Below are 19,812 nucleotides of genomic sequence, written 5' to 3' on the forward strand. Positions count from 1 at the left end.
AACATGACACTTTTTAGCATAGTAGATGTATCCGAGTGTATCATGTGTATATTAGCAATATATTAAGTATATATTAGTAGTGTATTTAAAGGTATCAAAGATATAGTGGGTATTAGGATCCATATTTCTTTTTTACGTTTCATGGGTTGAGCTTGTTTTTTGTTGCAATTTTGCAAAAATAATAAGTTTGTTCTAAAGGACTGAATTTTAAAATTTATTTTGTAAAATATACGAGAAGTCCATAATTCATTCATTAATCTTTTTTGATTGTTTGCCCATAAAGGAGTCGTCTACCACACAAGATCACTGCAATATAATTTAATTATGTAATGCTACAAATAACTAAGCATGAGTCTCTCATTACTCAATTAGTGAATTTGAGTTAACGGATGATGCACCCTTGTGCCACACTAAACCTAAGTTGTAATACTATTCTCTCCAAAAATAAACTTTTCTTTCTCTCCATAAACGTAGATACTACTATACTATTAATAAACTAGATAAATCTCCGTTTGTTGATTTCATGCGGTTAACATTTTCAATTTATCTTTAATTTTCTATTTCATATTGAAAACCTATATTATATAAATTGAAAAAACAAAAATCTCTTTTATCCACTAATTTGTCAAAAATTTAAAATTAAAGCCTGTCGGTGCAAGGAATTCTATGGATGAAAATCACTGGGCTAGTATATACTATATTACTCTCTTTCTATATATTTCTACTTTTACCTATTTTTCGTCTACTACCTATATGTTATGATATAATATTATATATATATATATATATATATATATATATATATATACATACACGCTTAAATATTGGAGACAAATTTTAGTTTTGTATCTTAAGACTATTACTTTTTAACTTAATGTACTTAATAATATGTCTACAAAAGTTTTAAGTTGGGAGATTGGAAGGCCAGATAATTTATTTAAAGCGACACATAAGGTTTCCAATTAAGTTGGGAGATTGAAAAGGTTAAAAATCATGAATTAGCAAACTTTTGGAAAGTATAAAGGGAAGGGTTTTGAGTGGATATAGCCCAATTAAGTTGCTACTTTTTGGGGAGAAATTAGGATGTGGAGACTTAAGGTGGGAAAGGGAGAGAGGGAGGAATATTTGTTCAGTACAAACAACTTTATTGGAAGACAAACATGGGAATTTGATCCAAATGCAGGCACTCCTCAAGAGCGAGCTCAAGTTGAAGCTGCTCGTCAATCTTTTTATCAAAATCGAAATCATGTTCAATGTAGTAGTGACTTGCTCTGGAGATTCAAGGTTTTTGCTTTATTTATTTATTATTCTCTCCGATTGTAACAAAACGTTATAATATCATTTCATTTGCCATACTTTGAAGTTTGTTCAATTTTAGTTTCGAGTACTTTCAGTTTTGTTTCAATTTAATCTCTAATCTTTGATATGTAACAACTTAGTTTTTTACTCTTAAATTTGTTTTGAACTTGTTAGATGATCTAGACTTTACATTAATTAGTTTGTTAGTTTATCGAAAAAATCTCATTATTTTTATTAATTTCTGTGATAGATTATTAAATTATTAGATAACTAAAAATTAAATTGTTACCGACAAAGTTTAATTATAACTCGTTATTGCCTTTGTTTTTTGTTTGTCACTTTCTATCTTACCTTATGAAAAACATACCTATGGCTACTATATATATTCATCTTTCTTATTTTTATGTGTCGAAAAAATTTGAAGAGATATTTTAAAATATAACAAAATAAATTAATAAAATATTTATTAACTATAACAAAATTTTAAATTTTATCAAAGATAGATATTAGCTAATAGATATCTCTCATTGTGTTTATCATTTATAGAATTTGAAATTTTGGTATATTTTATAAATATTTTTAACGGTTTTTTCATTTATAATATTTTCTCTAAATTAAAATTTATTATTTATTTTCCACATTTACTTTTTCTCATAGCAAATAAATGCATTAATTTATGGTTAAAGAGACCGTTGATTCAGGTGTACTTTAGAGTTTGTTGGATTTGAATCCATCAGACTTGAATGTACAATTTTAATATATGTTCTTAATACATCTTATATAATAGAACATACTACTAGTATACACGGTTGATTTTTTTTTTCTTCAATTTATTATTAATTATTAGTATTTTTAATATAAAATTTTAAAATATACTCTGAAATTTTTTGTTTTTATTATTATTTAACTCAACTGGATTGAAAAATTTTATTTTGAAAAATATGTCACATGTCAAATTTTGATTGAAAAGAGTGTTTGAGGGTAAGGCTGATTTTTTTTTTTTTTTTTTTTTTTTTTTTTTTTTAAGATAACGAGAAAAGTGAAGATGATCACTGATTTTGGAAGTTTTCCAGTTTCTAGGAGAGAAAAATTTCAAACAAACAATTCCAAAAGTGGTGGTGGAAGAGGGAAAAGGAAATGAGAAGGAAGTAATGATCAACACTGAAACCGTAAAGATTGCATTAAGAAGAGCTGCCACTTTCTTTGTAGCATTACAAAGCGACCATGGCCATTGGCCTGCCGAAAATGCTGGCCCTTTGTACTATTTTCCTCCTTTGGTAACTTAACTTTGTTCATGATCTAATTATTCAAATTATCTTTATTTAATTTTTGGTAAGTGCATGTATTTTCTTCGTTCATATACTAACTTGCATTTTTTTTTTCCGAGGAAAGGTATTCGCTTTGTACATCACAAAAGATCTTACAACTATATTTTCACAAGAGCATCAAAAGGAAATTCTTCGTTATACTTACAATCATCAGGTGATAACTAATTGGCTAATATAGTTTAATTTGAATTCAAATTACTTGTTGTTTATTAAATATAATGTATGAGCTAATGAATAAGATCGATTAAAATAATATATATGATGTAATGTAAGTAGGAGTTACAACATCTTTGAATTGGAAATTGATGACATGAGTTTATCTACTAAATGAACCGAAACAGAATGAAGATGGTGGATGGGGATTATACATTGTGGGAGAAAGTTGCATGCTTTGTACTGTCCTGAACTATATTCAACTTCGTATTTTGGGAGAAGAAGCTGATAAAGAAGCTTGTTTTAGGGCTAGAAAATGGATTCTTGATCATGGAACTGCTCTTTACATACCTTCTTGGGGAAAGATTTGGCTTGCTGTGAGTATTATTATTTTAATTTTTCTATCTTTAAGAATATAAAAGAAAATTACATTTTTAATCTTTAGGTTTTTGTATTGGTTTTTGTATTGTTTATATTTCATGATCAGATTTCAAATTGTCATATCTTAAGTTTTTAAGTTTTAAGTTTTATTTCAAGTCTTAAGTAGTAGTTTGGAATATCCAACTTAAAATGTGAGTGACGTAAGCTATTATAACGCACCTCATGTTTGATGTTCAAATTATAATAGCAATTGTTTTTTCTTACTATTAATTATTACTCACAATTAACTATATACCATTATTACAAATCCCTTTTTTTCTTTTTTAACGTTATTCCTATTTTTTTACTTGTCATCTCTTCTTCTTTTATTATAGAGTTTCTTACCGATAATACTAACATAGACTATATCCCCAAATATTGAAGATTATTTACAAATTATAATAATTAAATGAGAGTGCCCCAAACACCCAAAGTTTTAAAATGTATCTTACAATTTTACGTTAGAGAAGATTTGTTTCAACTTGATTTATATGTTCTAAAATTTGCACTTTTAACCCTAACCATTATTTTTACTAAGCAATCCCTTTTTTGTTCATACCAGTAACGTTTATTAATTAATTTAATGGAACTAAAAGAACTATCATTTATTAAGTTTCACTACTTCTCTTTGCTATTAGAATTAAACCTAAACATTCCACTTTCACAATTATTTTAAATTAACTAGTAAAAGGCACGTGTATGACATGTATAATGTGTAGTTTTAGATTATAATAAACATTGCATGTATATGTTTAGGTTGTACTAAATTTAAAGATACGAAATTCAAAATGTAATATAATTAGATGTATATGGTAAGAAGTTACAATAATTAGATTAAAATATAAGAATTATGTAATACTTGCATATATCAAAAAATGATTTCTTTATAAACAATATTTTTTGTACAATTTGAAGGTAACTTATTGTCGCCTATGAGCTTGATCCAAACTTTTGTTGTTTTTATTGAAATTCCTCTAGATAGTGCAACATAAAGTTGTCTGTGTGCTTTGTTAATTGTCATTGCAAAGCATAAACGAATAGGGAATTGTTTTCTCTTGAACTTGAATGGATATCTATTGTCATTTGGTGAGTTTAATGGCATTCGTGGAAAAAAAAAACTTGTTTTCCTACATGAACACCCATTGCTATTTCAGCATGTATAATATTTTTGCTAAATGATCGACATACCAATCTTGTCCCATGACACAATCCATGAGATGGATCCAAATTTCTCAATAAAAATATTGGTAGAAAAAAATCAATGAAACCTTTTATATAGTAGAAAAAAATGTTACAACAACTTTTCAACTTTCAAATATTTAAATTTGTATTGTTAATTAAAATTAATATGATATTTAATTTTTAATTAATTTCTAAAATGTAAATGAAAAACTATTTTCATTCCAAACTCTTCACATCCTACATACTTTAATTCCACTAAACTTAAATATAATTAATTCAAAAAGTAGTGGGTAAATAAAAAATCATTTGCATTCAACTTTTCACATTTTACATACTTTAATTCCACTGAACTTATGTATAATTAATTCAACAAGTAGTGAGAGAGGGTGTGACTTTTATAATTATATATATTATAAAAAAATTAAAAACAAAATTATCATAAAACCAAAGAGTGATTTGGAACATAGAACTAAACTCAAGGGTATAATAGATAGAAAAAAAATTTCCACATTAAAGTTTTTATATATACTATAGATATCTAGCACCAAATTTAGAAGGAGAACATTTAAGAAAAAGTACAAAATTAAAGTATAAATCTTAAAATTTATGAAAAAAAAAAAAACTCAAATTTCAATATCAAAATTGTAGCCATATAAAATTTAGAAACTAAATTGATATCAAACTTAAAAATAAAAAATAAAAAATGTGATATCATAAATCACTTAAAAGCTTAAGCTAGTAAATGAAGGTAAATTCAATACACCCTCCTCCACATTTGTGGGCTTGAAATATCAAGAAAAATCCAACAAATAAAAATGAATATTAAATAGATCCAAAATAACCTTGTAGAGGTTTAAACATAGAATCTTCCTAAATTACCTATTTTGATACTATCTTAAACCATCTATTTACCCATCAACTTGTAAATTTAATATAACATTCAATGTAATATTTCAAAATTTTAAGGTATAAATAGAAGCTGGAAGAGATTAAAAAATTATTGATAAAAAAGTTTTTTTTTTTCTTTTTTCTTTTTTTAAATGGCATCAAATGGGCAATTTCCACATATATTATATAGGTATTAGGGTTGTACGAATGGGAGGGAACAATCCCAATGCCACCAGAAGTCTGGATGTTTGGATCAGAAAAAGTGAGTATAAATCCAGGAGCACTGTTTTGCTATTGTAGATTGACATACCTTCCAATGTCCTACTTATATGGAAAGCGCTTTGTGGGTCCTCTCACTCCTCTCATTTTACAACTTCGTCAAGAAATCTACACCCAATCTTACACTCATATCAATTGGAATCCAGCTAGACATTATTGTGCAAAGGTACTATTCATTTTTTATGCATAATTATTTAACAAAGTTGATGAGAACGCAATCATAGCTTTGAATATTTGTTTGCTTATTGTTAGAGAAACTAGAAGTGAATTTGTTAGCTTAATTTTGATTACATGCTATGAAGGGTAGAAGTTGAATAACCACTCGCTTATAAAAATAAAAACCTGAATATTCTATAGAAATATCACTTGCTAGTTGATGTATTGTTCTAATAAAGATTGTTCTAAAGATAATTATTTGTTGTAAGTGTGTTGCAAACAAACTATAGCAATCAATCAACAAAATACAATGATTAATTCTAGTAGAACTACAATTTGAAATATGTTTGTATATATAGTTGAACGATTGGATATTTACTCTCAATTAAATTCAAAATCAAAAGAAGTGATAGAACTCTACAAATTAGATGAGATACTCTGAGCAATAAAGAAACAAGTTGTTATTTATAGAATAGCTAAGTATTTAGTAACTCTAAATAAAAAAAATCAAATGATCAATTAATATATACAAAATTGAAACATTTATCAATTTTAATGCAATTGAATTGTTACTTGACAAATCAAACATACTCGATCAAATAGAAGAAAATACAAATCTAACTTTAAAATATGTTAAATTAGTGGATGATTGACCAATCTGATTGTTTCAATCTAATTTTGATATTTCAAACCGAACCTTTAACCTACATCTCATTAAATTCATTTCTTATTTTTCAATATTCAAATAAAGAATGTCTCACTTCAATGTTCCAACCAAAAGAAATTCAACAACATTAGTAAGTGATCTCAATGGAGGAACTTTTAACTCATTCACAATATTATATGTTATTTATGGGGCTCTCACAACATATTATGTTGATTTTGCGCTTGCTAAAATAGGAAGATAAATGCTTTGAACGTCCATTGATTCAAAAGTTAGCATGGGATGCTCTTCAATACTTCGGAGAGCCAATTTTGAACAGCAAGGCGTTTAAAAGGGTTCGAAATCGAGCTCTCCAAATAAATAAGCTCCACATTGATTATGAAGATCATTGTAGTCGATACATCACAATTGGATGTGTCGAAAAGGTTTGTGTTCTCATTATGCTTTTTTTATCATGTAATATTACGGAAATCGGATCCAAACCTCCCACTTTTGAAATAAAAATTGATGCCACAATGACCTAAATTTACTCTAGTAAAGTTAGTGGACTACTTAATTAATATTTGAGTTAATAATCCATCCTTCAATAACTACAATTTAATTCTAGTTTTTTTATATTTTTAAAGCTAAGCTTGTAAAATACTATGTTTATTTTTATCTTTTGGTTTCTATCGTTTTATATCTACTTTGTGATAGTTTTTAAAAACTAAGCAAGGTTTTGATAGTTGAAATAAAAAATAAGAAATTATGTCTTTTAGATAAGTATTCAGATGTTTGCCTTAGAATAATCAAAATTATGGGAAAGAAATTGAGAGAAAGTAATAAGTATATAGTTATAAAAAAAAATTTGAAAAATGATTATGAAATGGAATGTAAATAAATTAATATGGATTACATTGACATGCAGCCATTATGCATGGTTGCTTGCTGGGCAGACGATCCTAATGGTGAAGCTTACAAGAAACATGTTGCAAGAGTTAAAGATTACCTATGGGTTGGTGAAGATGGAATGAAGATGCAAGTTAGTATTATAATTCATTCCTTCATTATTCTCTTTTCGAGCATGTTATAAACTAAACATGTATGAATATTTCTCACTCTATATATATAAATCATTCTTATTTGAGCAGAGTTTTGGCAGCCAATCTTGGGATGCTGCCTTCGCCATTCAAGCAATTCTTGCTACTAAACTTCATGATGAATTCGCAAACACACTAAAAAAAGGACACGACTTCATAAAAAAATCACAGGTTACATACATATATATGGCACTTAATTATAATAATCATGATTAATTTAGAGAAATATTTATAAATTTTATATTTTTCCTTTTTAATTTTTTTCTCATTTTGATATATATAAAGATAAAGGAAAATCCTCATGGAGATTTCAAAAGAATGTATCGTCACATATCAAAAGGAGGATGGACATTCTCTGATCAAGATCATGGATGGCAAGTTTCTGATTGTACATCAGAAAATTTAGTGGTAATTATTATTTTTCTTTTTAACATCTTGTAAATTTTTATTATTTAAACGATTTAATTTGCTAATTAATTCTTATTATTAATAAATGTTTCAGTGTTGTTTGATGTTATCAACGATGTCTCCAGAAATTGTGGGAGATCCTATGGAACCACAATGCTTTTTCGATGCGGTTAACTTAATTCTTTCCTTACAGGTATTAATTGTTATTTAAAATAGTTTCAATAATTAATACTTTTTTTTTCAAATACTTCAATATATATAGGTGTTTAAATTAAGTTTTAACGTCTATATATTAATACATATGTAATCTTTTTTCCTTTAATACTATCATGTTGTTATTAATCAAATAATTTAACGACTTAAACAAAAGTAAGTTGTTTGTTGTTAAAATAGGCAAAAAATGGAGGAATGGCAGCTTGGGAGCCAACTGGCACTGTACCTTCATGGTTAGAGGTAAAACAAATAATTTGTGATATATACGAAATTTCTTCACAATCTTCTCACATAAAAAAGAAAAAAAAAACATAAAGGAAGGAAGAAACAAGAGAGAAAAAAAAAAAAAGGCAAATTGTCAAAGATAGTAATATGGATAAAAAATTTACTCTTCATACAAAAAAAATCTGTGATGAGTTTTAGTCTTTTTTATGATTATTTAGTGGTGGTATTTACAGGGAGTGTAAATAGTTGGTTTGTTTTTTAATTACTTTTTAAAAAAATCCAAAAAGAGAGAGAGAAAAAAAAAAGGAGAAAAAAGGAAGAGATTATTGATTAATACTTGTTTTCATCCTACATTTTTCAGAAACTAAATCCAGTGGAATTCTTCGAATACTCAGTACTGGAGCGTGAGTATGTATATAATTAGTGTTTATTATTTTTAAGGCAAATTACGGGTTTGTTTAGATTCCTCCAGAAATATCGTTTTTATGTTGTATTTATTTTTAAATATTTTAAAATTAAAATGCACTTTTCCAAATATAACAAAATTAACCCTATATGTTTACAAAATATACTAAAATTTAAAACACTTCAAACCAAAGTTATTTATCGGTCTTTGTAAGACCATCAAACTTTTTCTTTAACAAGTCATGGTTCTCAAACCCTATAAATCTTATGATATGACTTTTTGTCTCTTCAAAAGTAAATTCATGAGGAGGCGATCTAAACAAACCCTATCCTACCTTACACTTCCCTACCTCTAATAGATCAATTCAATTTTATCTCTTTAAAGCTGTTGTTTGATGAATGATATCACTAAAATTAGATATGTAGAATGCACATCATCAGCAATACAAGCCCTAGTTCTATTTAAGAAGCTATTTCCAAGTCATAGGAGGAAGGAGATTGAGAATTTTATAGAAAAGGCAGTAAATTTCATTAAAAGAATGCAGAAAGAGGATGGATCATGGTATGGAAATTGGGGAATATGTCACATTTATGCTACTTTTTTTGCCGTTAAAGGATTAGTAGCAGCTGGATACACTTATGATAATTGCTTCCAAATATCAAAAGCTGTGGAGTTTCTACTTAAAATTCAATGTGAAGATGGTGGATGGGGAGAAAGCCATATTTCTTGTTCTAAAAAAGTACATACTCATCTTCCACACAATGCTTCCAATCTTGTTCAAACTTCTTTTGCTTTAATGGCTTTGATCCATTCTCAACAGGTTTGTTTTTTTTTTTCTCTACTTTTTCATGAAACCACATCTTTAAGAAATATTTGCATCACAATAGAGAATTTTACGAACATCAACGATATTCTATTTACAATTTTCCTAAATATTTTTAAAACCCAATTATTAGCTCTAAAAATAATACTCATGACATTAATATCATGACACTAATAATGCTTGCAGGCAAGGAGGGATCCAACTCCTCTGCACCGTGCTGCCAAACTACTAATTAATTCTCAATTGGAAGATGGTGATTACCCTCAACAGGTGTGCTAATTAATTAACCTTACATTTTCATGGGAAATTGTTCAAAATATTAAGCTTACCTGGATAAATTACTATATCATCTATTTCTAATAGACATAGAAATTGGTAGATTTATTTTCTCCTATTTTAGAGAAAAAAAAAACCTGTTTTAGATATCTAATTGTTTTGTATTTATTATTTATTATTTAAGAAGTATGTTTATATGGCAGGAAATAGCTGGAGTTTTTACGGACACATGCATGCTACATTACGCACTATACAGGAATGTATTTCCACTATGGGCACTGGCAGAATATTATAATTTTGTTTCCTTTTCTTGACGTCTTTACCTCTTAGATTTGAGGTAAAACAATATTTATGTGTTGAATAATTATAACGCGTTGTGAAACTAGTTGACATTATAATAAATATGTCATACAAACAAATAATTAGAAAATATGAAACAATAAAATTGGATTGAAACATCAAATTATGATAATATTTTTATGTACAAATTTAACATGTATATGGTCTCACGGATTTCATTGTTCAAATTCATACCAGGTTGAGTATAGGGAGCACGAATAGTTTCACACAAAAATAATTTCCGATCCGAGGTAAATAGGAGTTTATGATTGATTTATTGCAAAAAGAAAATAAATGGCACAACAAACAAACAAGATTGAATTCAATATTTAAAAGAACCTGGCTCGGATATTATTGGATTATTCCTATTCATAATATTTGCTCATTGACTTAATTTGATTATTAAACCTATGCATTGTTTACAATAAATCAAGACGAAGGCTCGACTGTACAGAGAGGCTCAGAGAAACTAATAAAATTGGCTTAAACGACTAACTAGTCTAATCCAAGAGGATGAAATGTATGGTTATTTGAATTAAGGACATTTGCAAAAATAGCAATAAAGTTTATGATAATAAAGTAGTCGATGTCATTACATTTTTCAAATTACAAAAGTAGCAAATTTAAATGTAGATAACTCTATGATAGTCTTATGAAAGCTGTTTGACATATCTAATTACTTATCATTTTGGTCATATTTGTAATATGCAAAAAAGATGTGCTATGAGCTATTTTTTTCTAATTTTTTTTTGTTATTTGATGTAATTTCTCATTGAATTATCCTAATTGCATTAAGATTAAGAGAAAAATTAAATCAAACAATCAACTTTCATGAATCTAGCTAAACGTTCAATTAGTTCAATCCTAAAAATCAATGTAAATCTAACAAGCAAGCTAAGTTAACTTAATTGCTTAATGCTTCTTAGGATCACTATGCAATCAAGTCCCACATATTAGATATGAAATCAAAGCCAATAATCATACATGCACAAAGTGTTTGCGATAAGATTATAATTATTGAACAGAATTGAAACTAACAAATACCACAAGGTTTTATTTAAAAGAGAACAAAACAAGGAAGTCCAAGATAGATATGAGTACTTTGATCCCTCTCTCCTCTGTTTGAGTTGTATGTCTAGTTCAAAACGAGCATTTTATGTCAATTTAAAATTGACAGTTTACGTGTTTAATGTTGGTTGACAACCGACATTGAAGATCATGTTATAAAAGATCTATAATGTCGGTTATTTTTAAAGCCGATTAACAGCTGACATTATAGATTAAAAAAATTCTTTTTCAATCATATTCACCGTCGTTTCTTAACCGACATTGTACATCATCTTCTATATCAGTTTTTTACCCATTTTTTTTACTAATTGTGGGAATTACTTTTATGCCGCATCTTTAAAAATGTCCAAACCATCTTGCATGTTGGGTGAAAAAGTTAAAATCCACAGCTCAACTTTAATACTTCTATGCAATATGATTAAAGTAATATGATATTTCTATATACCACAAGTTAATTTTCTACTAATATAACAATTAGCCAATTCTAAACAAAAGTAACGATTTTGTCTCTCCACAATATACGTTCAATATACATAGATGATAAACAAAATTGCTAGCTACAATAAATAGGTAAAAGATTCTAGTTAAAACCTTAAAATACATGTTAACTCTCAATAATTGTTTTTGCTGAGTGTTAATTAAAATATTATCAAACCTTAAATTTATAAATACTTCATAAAGCCTAATTGTCATCTTCACCGTAAAATAATTTAATCAAAAACCTATAACAAAATTTCTCAAGTTTTTATTAAAATTGAAAAATAAAAAAACTCAAATTAACATATCATCCAGACTTAATTAAATTTCTAATTAACTATAAAGACACCTACAAAGATATTTACAATATTCAAATTTTATGCTTGAACATAAATGCAACATCCAAACAATTAAGGTAATCTAACCTAATTTTTGTTTTATGATTGAGTTATTATTGCTTGTTATTTTTATTTGAAATTGAAGTTAATTGAATTTGGTGGAATTGAAATTAAGTAAGTGAAGTTAATTGAATTTGGTGGAATTGAAATTAAGTAAGTATATATGTATGAGTATGTATATTTAATTAAGAAATTTGGTGTTTAGTTGAAATATTATTTATTTTATATATATATAATTGAAGGTAAAAGTAAAGATAAATACATGTTAGGTTATAATTGTTTTTTGGAAAAAAAAAAAAAAAAAGAAGAGTTAACAAGAAGAGAGAGTGTTGATGTTGATTAGTGGGGGAAGAGATAACGGAAATTTAAGGAGGAAAGAGAAGGGAGATAGAATAGGACCATTAACCAAAATATTGTTATTTTGCAAACTTATTACCAAAATATCGTTGTTTGCAAACTTATTACCAAAATGTTGTTTTTTTTTTTTTAATTTTGACTCGCCCTTGTATATTTTAAAAATAAAATTTCACATAGGGCGAGTCAAGACTCACCCTTGTATATTTTTTTAAAAAAATTCCAACTAGAAAGACTCGCCCTGTATATTTTTTAAAAAAAAATTTTGCACAAGACTCGCCCTTGTATAGTTAAAAAAAAAATGTAGAAAATTTGGAACTAATGTATGTATGTAGGAATTAATATTTGGAACATTGTAATGAATAGATAACACTTTTATTTTGCCATTCAACAAGTGGGTTGTGTCTATTATTTAGCTCATCCAATTAAGTCAAAATTATAAATCATTATTAATTGAATTCTACATATGTATATATTCAATAGAAAAATATATATTTGTCGTTCAACATGTGAATGAAAACCTTGAAGAATTAGGATTTAATCAAAACCTTGAAAATTTATAATAATTAAAAATTTCAAGGTTTTGATTGCTCGTTTTGGATTTCGTATTATAAACTTAGATGATCTGGTATACTCTGCATGCATCTCTTCACCATACAAAAAATAAAAATATATTTGTCTATTAATTGGAGGCCGTAAATTTGTAGTAAGTGCTTTTGATTGTAAAATAATTAAATATGAATCAAAATGTTTAATACAATAATTTAACAATTTTCATTCAAAGAAAAAAAAAATCAATGTGTTCTACAACCTGGACGTCGACGATTTCTAGCTGGTTGTCGTCGTCGACTTTGAACTCTTTGTTGTTGTATTTCCTCCTGATTCTCTTGTTGTTGTTGCTCATCTGATTGCTCGGGTACTACTTCATTCTCTTGTTGTTATTGCTCATCTGATTGCTCGGGTACCGCTGCAGGCACTTCGTAGTACAAATATTCATTATGTTCTTCACGACCACGCCCTTGACCATGCATGTATGAAGACGATGGATCGCTCCCTACATCATAGTATTGTTGCCCAAAGTCCGTTGATGATTGACCTGCCTCTGAATTGTAATATCCTCTTCCAAAGTCTGACGATTGACCGACTCCTGAATCATAATATGTCGTTCCAAATGTTGGCATCATCATTACTAGACTAACGTAATTATGCTCGCTTTGTGTCTGTGTCTGTGTCATGGGAGGCACTTCTTCCTCGTGTTGGTCAACTTCTTCCAATTGATCGGGCTCTTGCACTAGAGGACGTCTCCTCTGAACTGGAGCAGGTACAATAGGGACATCGTACATATAGTGGATGTTCTCCATGTACTGCTCGTTATCGTTGCATATATATAGAACCTGTTGTGGATCATCTGCAACATTTCGAAGTCTAATATTGTTCGATCTCTGTAAAATATTAAAATGAATTAGAAATCATTGGAAATAAATTTTCACTAAAAACAACTGTACAATTTTTAAATGTATACCAGATGACTCATAGCAACTCCCTGTTGGGTGATATAAAGCTTGCTAATGTTTTTGTACCAATGGATGTATTCTTGAGTTACATCCATATCAAACTGCTCAATTGGAGGTCCCGTAGCAGTAAACCTTCTGCGATTATGCCATCGCATCACTAAATGAGCAACTCTATCTGACCAATCAGCAGTCCTCAGGTCAATGTTGTGCAACAGTGGTTCAGTATTACAGTCACGTGGAACAGCTTGTTGAATACCGAACTGTTTAAGTACTCTATCAGGATGATGCCACTCACCAATGTAGAAACATATGAGGGGACTAATCGTCCGCCATATGTCGTGACCATTTGTACAAAAATGTGGTAAGCTATCTATGACAGTTTTGTATGGCTCCCAGACAATCTGAAACAAATTGTATGAAACAAATAACGTACCTATACTGAGAACTTAAAAAAAATATGGAACTTGAAATTGAAGTTCAGCATGACGTACCTGACTAGGTTGAAGAAGATCAAACATGTACCTATACTGAGAGACTACATGTGTAGCCGATCTTGTCACACAAAATTGATCTCTCCATCTGTATTGTTGAACTAATATTTTAGATTTTAATTGAACTACATATAAAAAGTTACTGTTAATCTAAATTAAATTGAAATAGCATACCTTGAACCATAAGTTCGACTGTGTAATTGATTACCATTAACATGTAGGAGTTGCGGAGCCACTATTGGGAATCGTTCCCAAGCCCATATTTGTAACAATATTAGTGGTCCAGCTATTTCACGAACACCTTGTTTGGATGCCTTGCATAATTGTCTATACAACCATGCCAAACAGGCTCCACCCCAAGAATATCGCCCCGTGTGGTGCAGATTAGCTAAGAATGGTAGGAACATTAGGTGCACATAACGAGTTGATTTATCTGCAAAAATACTCCCACCCATCAACTGTAAAATATATGCCCGTGCATAACATGTGATAGTTTCCTCATCGGCATCGTTAGCCAACTCATGAAACTCTGCCCCCAACCATGTTAAACTCAATCTCTGCCCCTTAATTTGTTCAGGAGGTGGGATCGCACCAAGTAACTCTTGGCAAACATGCAACCAATCATCATGCATCTGACCAATAACGGGCTCGCCATCAGCCGGTAATCCCACCAAAACTTCCACATTCTGCAACGTAATTATGCACTCTCCAACTGGCATGTGAAATGTATGCGTCTCTGGTCTCCATCTCTCCAGAAGTGCAGTGATCAGATGCCAGTCTAACTGGATGAACCCCAATCTGGCAAGCCCATAAAATCTTGAAGCACGTAGCAGTGGAAGTATGTTGCGGTGTAGTGGGATAGTACGTTGGACAACTGCCTCACGTCGTCTACAGTTTATCTCGGGCGTATTACGATCATCCCACACAGTTTCTGATCGGTGAATGTTCTGATCATATAAAACGTCTGGATCAATTGGTCCTCGGTTTAATGTCATTATCTACACAAAAAAAGTACAAATCAATGTCATTAAAGAAAGATGTCTAACTATCAGGTGTCTGTCTCCTTAACAAAGTACAGCTCCATCGGTTATGACCAAGTTGGCTACAGAATGAGCATCGTTGTTGAGCACTTTGTTCTGTCCAATCCATCTCGTTGTGATAACGTGAAGTCTTTGGTCTACTTGATTTTCTCAACAACGATGGATCTGGCAGTAAGACAGGCATACTTGTAGATGTGATCCAATAATCTTCATGCGGTACAGGTTGAAACTGAGGCGCATAGCATGCAGTGTAAGTTGATATTTTATAATAGTCCTCAACAAAGTCTTCATAGTTCATGTTAAACCGTGAACAAACCGCCATAAAATGCGAGCATGGAATACCAAAGGCTTGCCACTTGTTACACGAACAGTACCGCTCAGAAGCACTTAGCCTCAATATTTGGATATTTCCTCCTTTAGAATTTAATTCGTGACGTCCAATTTTTACATGAAATATGCCTTCAGATCGATCATATGATTGTACTTCATGCTTAATGGATCTTACAGACCATTTTAATATTTTTTGAAGTGCGTACCTGAAAATTGATGCAATTAGTATAACATACACATCATAAGATCTATTACCAACTGTGAAGTTGAAAAATCCATACCCAGTATATTTATCTCCACGTTCCAACGCAACTTTTATTTCCTCTCTCCTTTTTTCAAAGTAACTCACACATTTGAAGAATGTAATTTGAGCTATAGCATTTATCAGCAACATTCGAGCTCCTTTGAAAACTCCGTTCATGCACTCTGATAGATTTGTTGTCATCCACCCGTATCGAAATCCTCCGTCATGTGCTTGAGTCCACTTCTTTATAGGAATGTCATAAAAAAAACTCATGCATCTACTATTTATTCTCATTAGATCCTGAATGGCTTTATCAAACTTTCGGATCTGAAATTGACACCCGGCATGGTAAGCATAATTCTTCAATGGTGTGAATTTATATCTTTTGTAGAAATTACTGACAACATGGCATAAACAGAATCTATGATGACACTTCGCTCCTGTCCATCCATTATCCGGATTGTTAACCGCCGATATAATGCCAGCATGTCGATCGGAAAGTAAGCATATCTCGTCATGGGTCACAATTTGTTTTAGATGTCGTAAAAACCATCCCCATGAATCTGGAGACTCTTCTTCAACAACAGCAAATGCTAATGGTAGAAGATGACCATTTGAATCAATAGATGTAGCAATTAATAACTTTCCTCGATACTTGCCATATAGGTGAGTGCCGTCGATTTGAATAAGTGGCCTACATCTACTAAAAGCTTTTATACTGGGACCAAATGCCCAAAATACCGATGATAAGATGACATGGCCTTTGATAGGTGTGGCCTGTACCCTTCATTCAACGAGTGTTCCAGGATTGGTATGCTTCACCATATACAACCACCTAAGTAATAATTTGTACGACTCATCCCAATCGCCAAACACTTTGGCTATTGCTTTTTTTTTACCATCCCAAGCCCTACGGTAAGAAACATGGTAGCCAAACTTTTCCTTGATCATGGATTGTAGTGACGCAACACTTATTGATGGTTTTTCTCTGACAAATTCAAAAAACTCTTGTGCAAGCATTGAAGAATCCAATTGCACATGACTTTGACTAAGTTTTGAGTAAAAGCAAGTATGTTGGTCAGATAACTTTGTGATCTCAAATAAACCATGAGATTTTTTCATTATTGCACGAAGTCTCCATTTGCAACCTTCGTTCGACTTTTTACATCGGATGACCCACTTTGTCGGTGTAGACTCTACTACTTCATATGGTGCGTAACTCTTAATAGCAAAGCACTTAATCATATGTTGCAACATTTCTTTATTTTCACAAATCATTCCCGTGTACAATTTGGTGTTGTCGGTCACCATTGGAACTATAATTGGATCGTGTTTTTGAATGCCATCTACTGCATTCATGTCTAAATCAGTGAATTTATTGGATGGAACTTCATATTCACAACCATCGAAATCCATCTCTTCAAATTCGTCATCAGTTTCTGTTCTAAACTCTGTGTATTCGTTGGTAGCTACCATTTCTTCTTCATGGCACACTGGTGGTGCATCTGACTCCGGCTCAACATCAACATATTCTTCAACATATCTCGGTTGTACATTTAAGTTTATGGCAGTATCTACCATACTCACAGTCACATACAGATGCACCATGTTTAGAAACGGCAGTGTAATTGAAAACATGGTGTTCATTTCTTGTTCGTTTGAAATAGGGAATGGCATAAACCTTACTGTTCCAGATGCGGTTAAATTAAGGTGTCTATATATTATCTCTATCTGGCTTGAACTCATATCTACACCAAGTGATAATCCTACCATTTGGAGTAATTGTTCGAACACAATTCTACTATTCCAATTTATGCTAAAATTTCCACATGGAGGTTGATCGTAATCAACCCCATCAACACCGTCAATCATATGACCATTTGTAAACAACAAAAATGACACATATTTGTTTGTCATTTTCTATATAGAAATAAAGACAAACAATAAAAATAATTAATTATTATAAAAAAGATACAATATCATAAATATAAATTAAACCTAAACATAATATACATATGATACTTAAAAAAAAACAGTTACATATAACATCATAATACAAATATTATTATTATTGTTATTATTAATATATTATTATTATTATATTTATTATTATTATTATTATTATAATTATTATTATTATTATTATTATTATTATTATTATTATTATTATTATTATTATTACTATTATTATTACTATTATTATTACTATTGTTATTACTATTGTTATTACTATTATTATTACTATTGTTATTACTATTGTTATTACTATTGTTATTACTATTATTATTACTATTGTTATTACTATTGTTATTACTATTGTTATTACTATTGTTATTACTATTACTATTACTATTACTATTACTATTACTATTACTATTATTATTACTATTATTATTAGTATTAGTATTATTATTATTATTATTATATCTATGAAATAAGTTATTGGTCATGATCATTATATGCAAAGTACTCACTATGTACATCTTTATCACATAAGAGCGAAGTTCTCGTTGAGTGCAAGTTTTCCTATTACTTACCCAAGTATAAGTGAAACAATAGGTTTACCTGGATGATCTAGGGTTGAACAAAGAGAGTTGATATCAAAGCTTAGTTCTAAAGTCTACTCTTCAATCAAACGACATAAAAGAATAAAGAATGATGAATAAATGAATGTAAGTAGAACTATAACTACTTATGTACAGTAGAGATTTTATAAAAGGAAATCAGATGGGTTCGAAATGGAGATTTGAACTAACTTCTATTAAGAATGAGGTGAAAGAATGTCTATATATTACTAGACGATTAAGCCATGAAAGTCTTGATGCGATATAGCTTTCATAACTAGTCCATGACTAAGGTGAGCTTCTTTTGGAGTCTCTAAATGTGACACTTGTCCTTCTATCAGGGTACAAATGACTCAACCTAGTTAGACGAGATATATCTAGAATATTTCACTTATAAAATGTATAGAGCTTCACATTTAAAGACAACAACCTCTCGGTGCCTATTACCCACACTTGTCCTCTTGTCAAGGTACAAATGATGGAAGTTATCTCACAAAGTTGGAGTTTATCTTTAAACTCCTCCTTACATGCGTTAGCCATATCCTTGCTACTTGCCCTCTCGAGTAGTTGGCAATATACATTTGCCAAGGGATGAAAATACATCATCTAACGCGATAAGAGTTATAAGCAAAACAATTTATTAAGAATCTCTTACAATTCCTAAACTATGAATAACACATTGACAAATGAAAAGTAAAGAGATGAATGGATTGAAGAGGTATAAACATGTAATATATATATTTAAAAGAATATAGGTCTTCGACTATTGTACAATATGAATAACAAATATTACAAAGAATACAAAAATGGAAAGAAAAGAGAATGAAAAATGATTACAAGTTAGGGGGAATGAGAAATGGAAAATGGACTTCTCTCCTTTCAAACTCTAAGCTCTCACTCGCAACATGATCAGAGAAGAAGAAGAAATCTCTTTACGGACGGTGGAAAGGCTAGTCCTTTCCACCATTTTCTAGGATTTGGCCCATCCGTATTTCCTTCTAAATGGTGTAAAAGGAGGCTTTTTATAGACAACTTTTGGGTGGGAAACTATTATTCTATGTGTCAGTGCCAAAAGCAGCCTCTGTCAAGTCACATCGGCTCCAATTACCACTTTTGTCTCCTAGCAAATTTTGTTCTCGTGTGAAAGTTTGGTCTTTTTGCATGGTCTTCTCATGAACTCCCTTGCGATTTTCC

General features: G+C 30.0%; 2 protein-coding genes across 2 annotated transcripts; one reads left to right on the forward strand and one right to left on the reverse strand.

The window, feature by feature from the left end:
• Positions 1 to 942: 942 nt before the first annotated feature.
• LOC103503422 (beta-amyrin synthase-like) lies at positions 943 to 10,207 on the forward strand. Its single transcript, XM_051090047.1, has 15 exons — positions 943 to 1,284; positions 2,373 to 2,576; positions 2,692 to 2,781; positions 2,969 to 3,157; positions 5,461 to 5,715; positions 6,606 to 6,794; positions 7,277 to 7,390; positions 7,500 to 7,619; positions 7,734 to 7,856; positions 7,951 to 8,049; positions 8,250 to 8,309; positions 8,656 to 8,702; positions 9,118 to 9,520; positions 9,710 to 9,793; positions 10,003 to 10,207. The coding sequence occupies exons 1-15, from the start codon at positions 1,084 to 1,086 to the stop codon at positions 10,111 to 10,113; spliced, it is 2,289 nt and encodes a 762-aa protein (XP_050946004.1). The 5' UTR covers positions 943 to 1,083; the 3' UTR covers positions 10,114 to 10,207.
• A 5,274-nt stretch (positions 10,208 to 15,481) lies between these two features.
• LOC127150838 (uncharacterized) lies at positions 15,482 to 17,971 on the reverse strand. Its single transcript, XM_051089528.1, has 2 exons — positions 16,908 to 17,971; positions 15,482 to 16,838 (listed from the first exon to the last, which is right to left on the reverse strand). Exons 1-2 carry the CDS (start codon positions 17,969 to 17,971, stop codon positions 15,482 to 15,484), a joined length of 2,421 nt encoding a protein of 806 aa, XP_050945485.1.
• Between the last annotated feature and the right edge of the window lie 1,841 nt (positions 17,972 to 19,812).

This window comes from Cucumis melo, chromosome 9 (assembly GCF_025177605.1).
Source record: "Cucumis melo cultivar AY chromosome 9, USDA_Cmelo_AY_1.0, whole genome shotgun sequence".
In the NCBI taxonomy this organism is placed as follows: domain Eukaryota; kingdom Viridiplantae; phylum Streptophyta; class Magnoliopsida; order Cucurbitales; family Cucurbitaceae; genus Cucumis; species Cucumis melo.

Coding starts and splice junctions, on each gene's coding strand:
- LOC103503422 (XM_051090047.1), top strand. CDS start 1,084: ATGTGGAGACTTAAGGTGGGAAAGGGAGAGAGGGAGGAATATTTGTTC. Junction 7,857..7,950: donor GTACATCAGAAAATTTAGTG/GTAATTATTATT, acceptor TAAATGTTTCAG/TGTTGTTTGATGTTATCAAC. Junction 8,703..9,117: donor TACTCAGTACTGGAGCGTGA/GTATGTATATAA, acceptor CACTAAAATTAG/ATATGTAGAATGCACATCAT.
- LOC127150838 (XM_051089528.1), bottom strand. CDS start 17,971: ATGACAAACAAATATGTGTCATTTTTGTTGTTTACAAATGGTCATATG. Junction 16,839..16,907: donor TTTGGCGATTGGGATGAGTC/GTACAAATTATT, acceptor CGTTGAATGAAG/GGTACAGGCCACACCTATCA.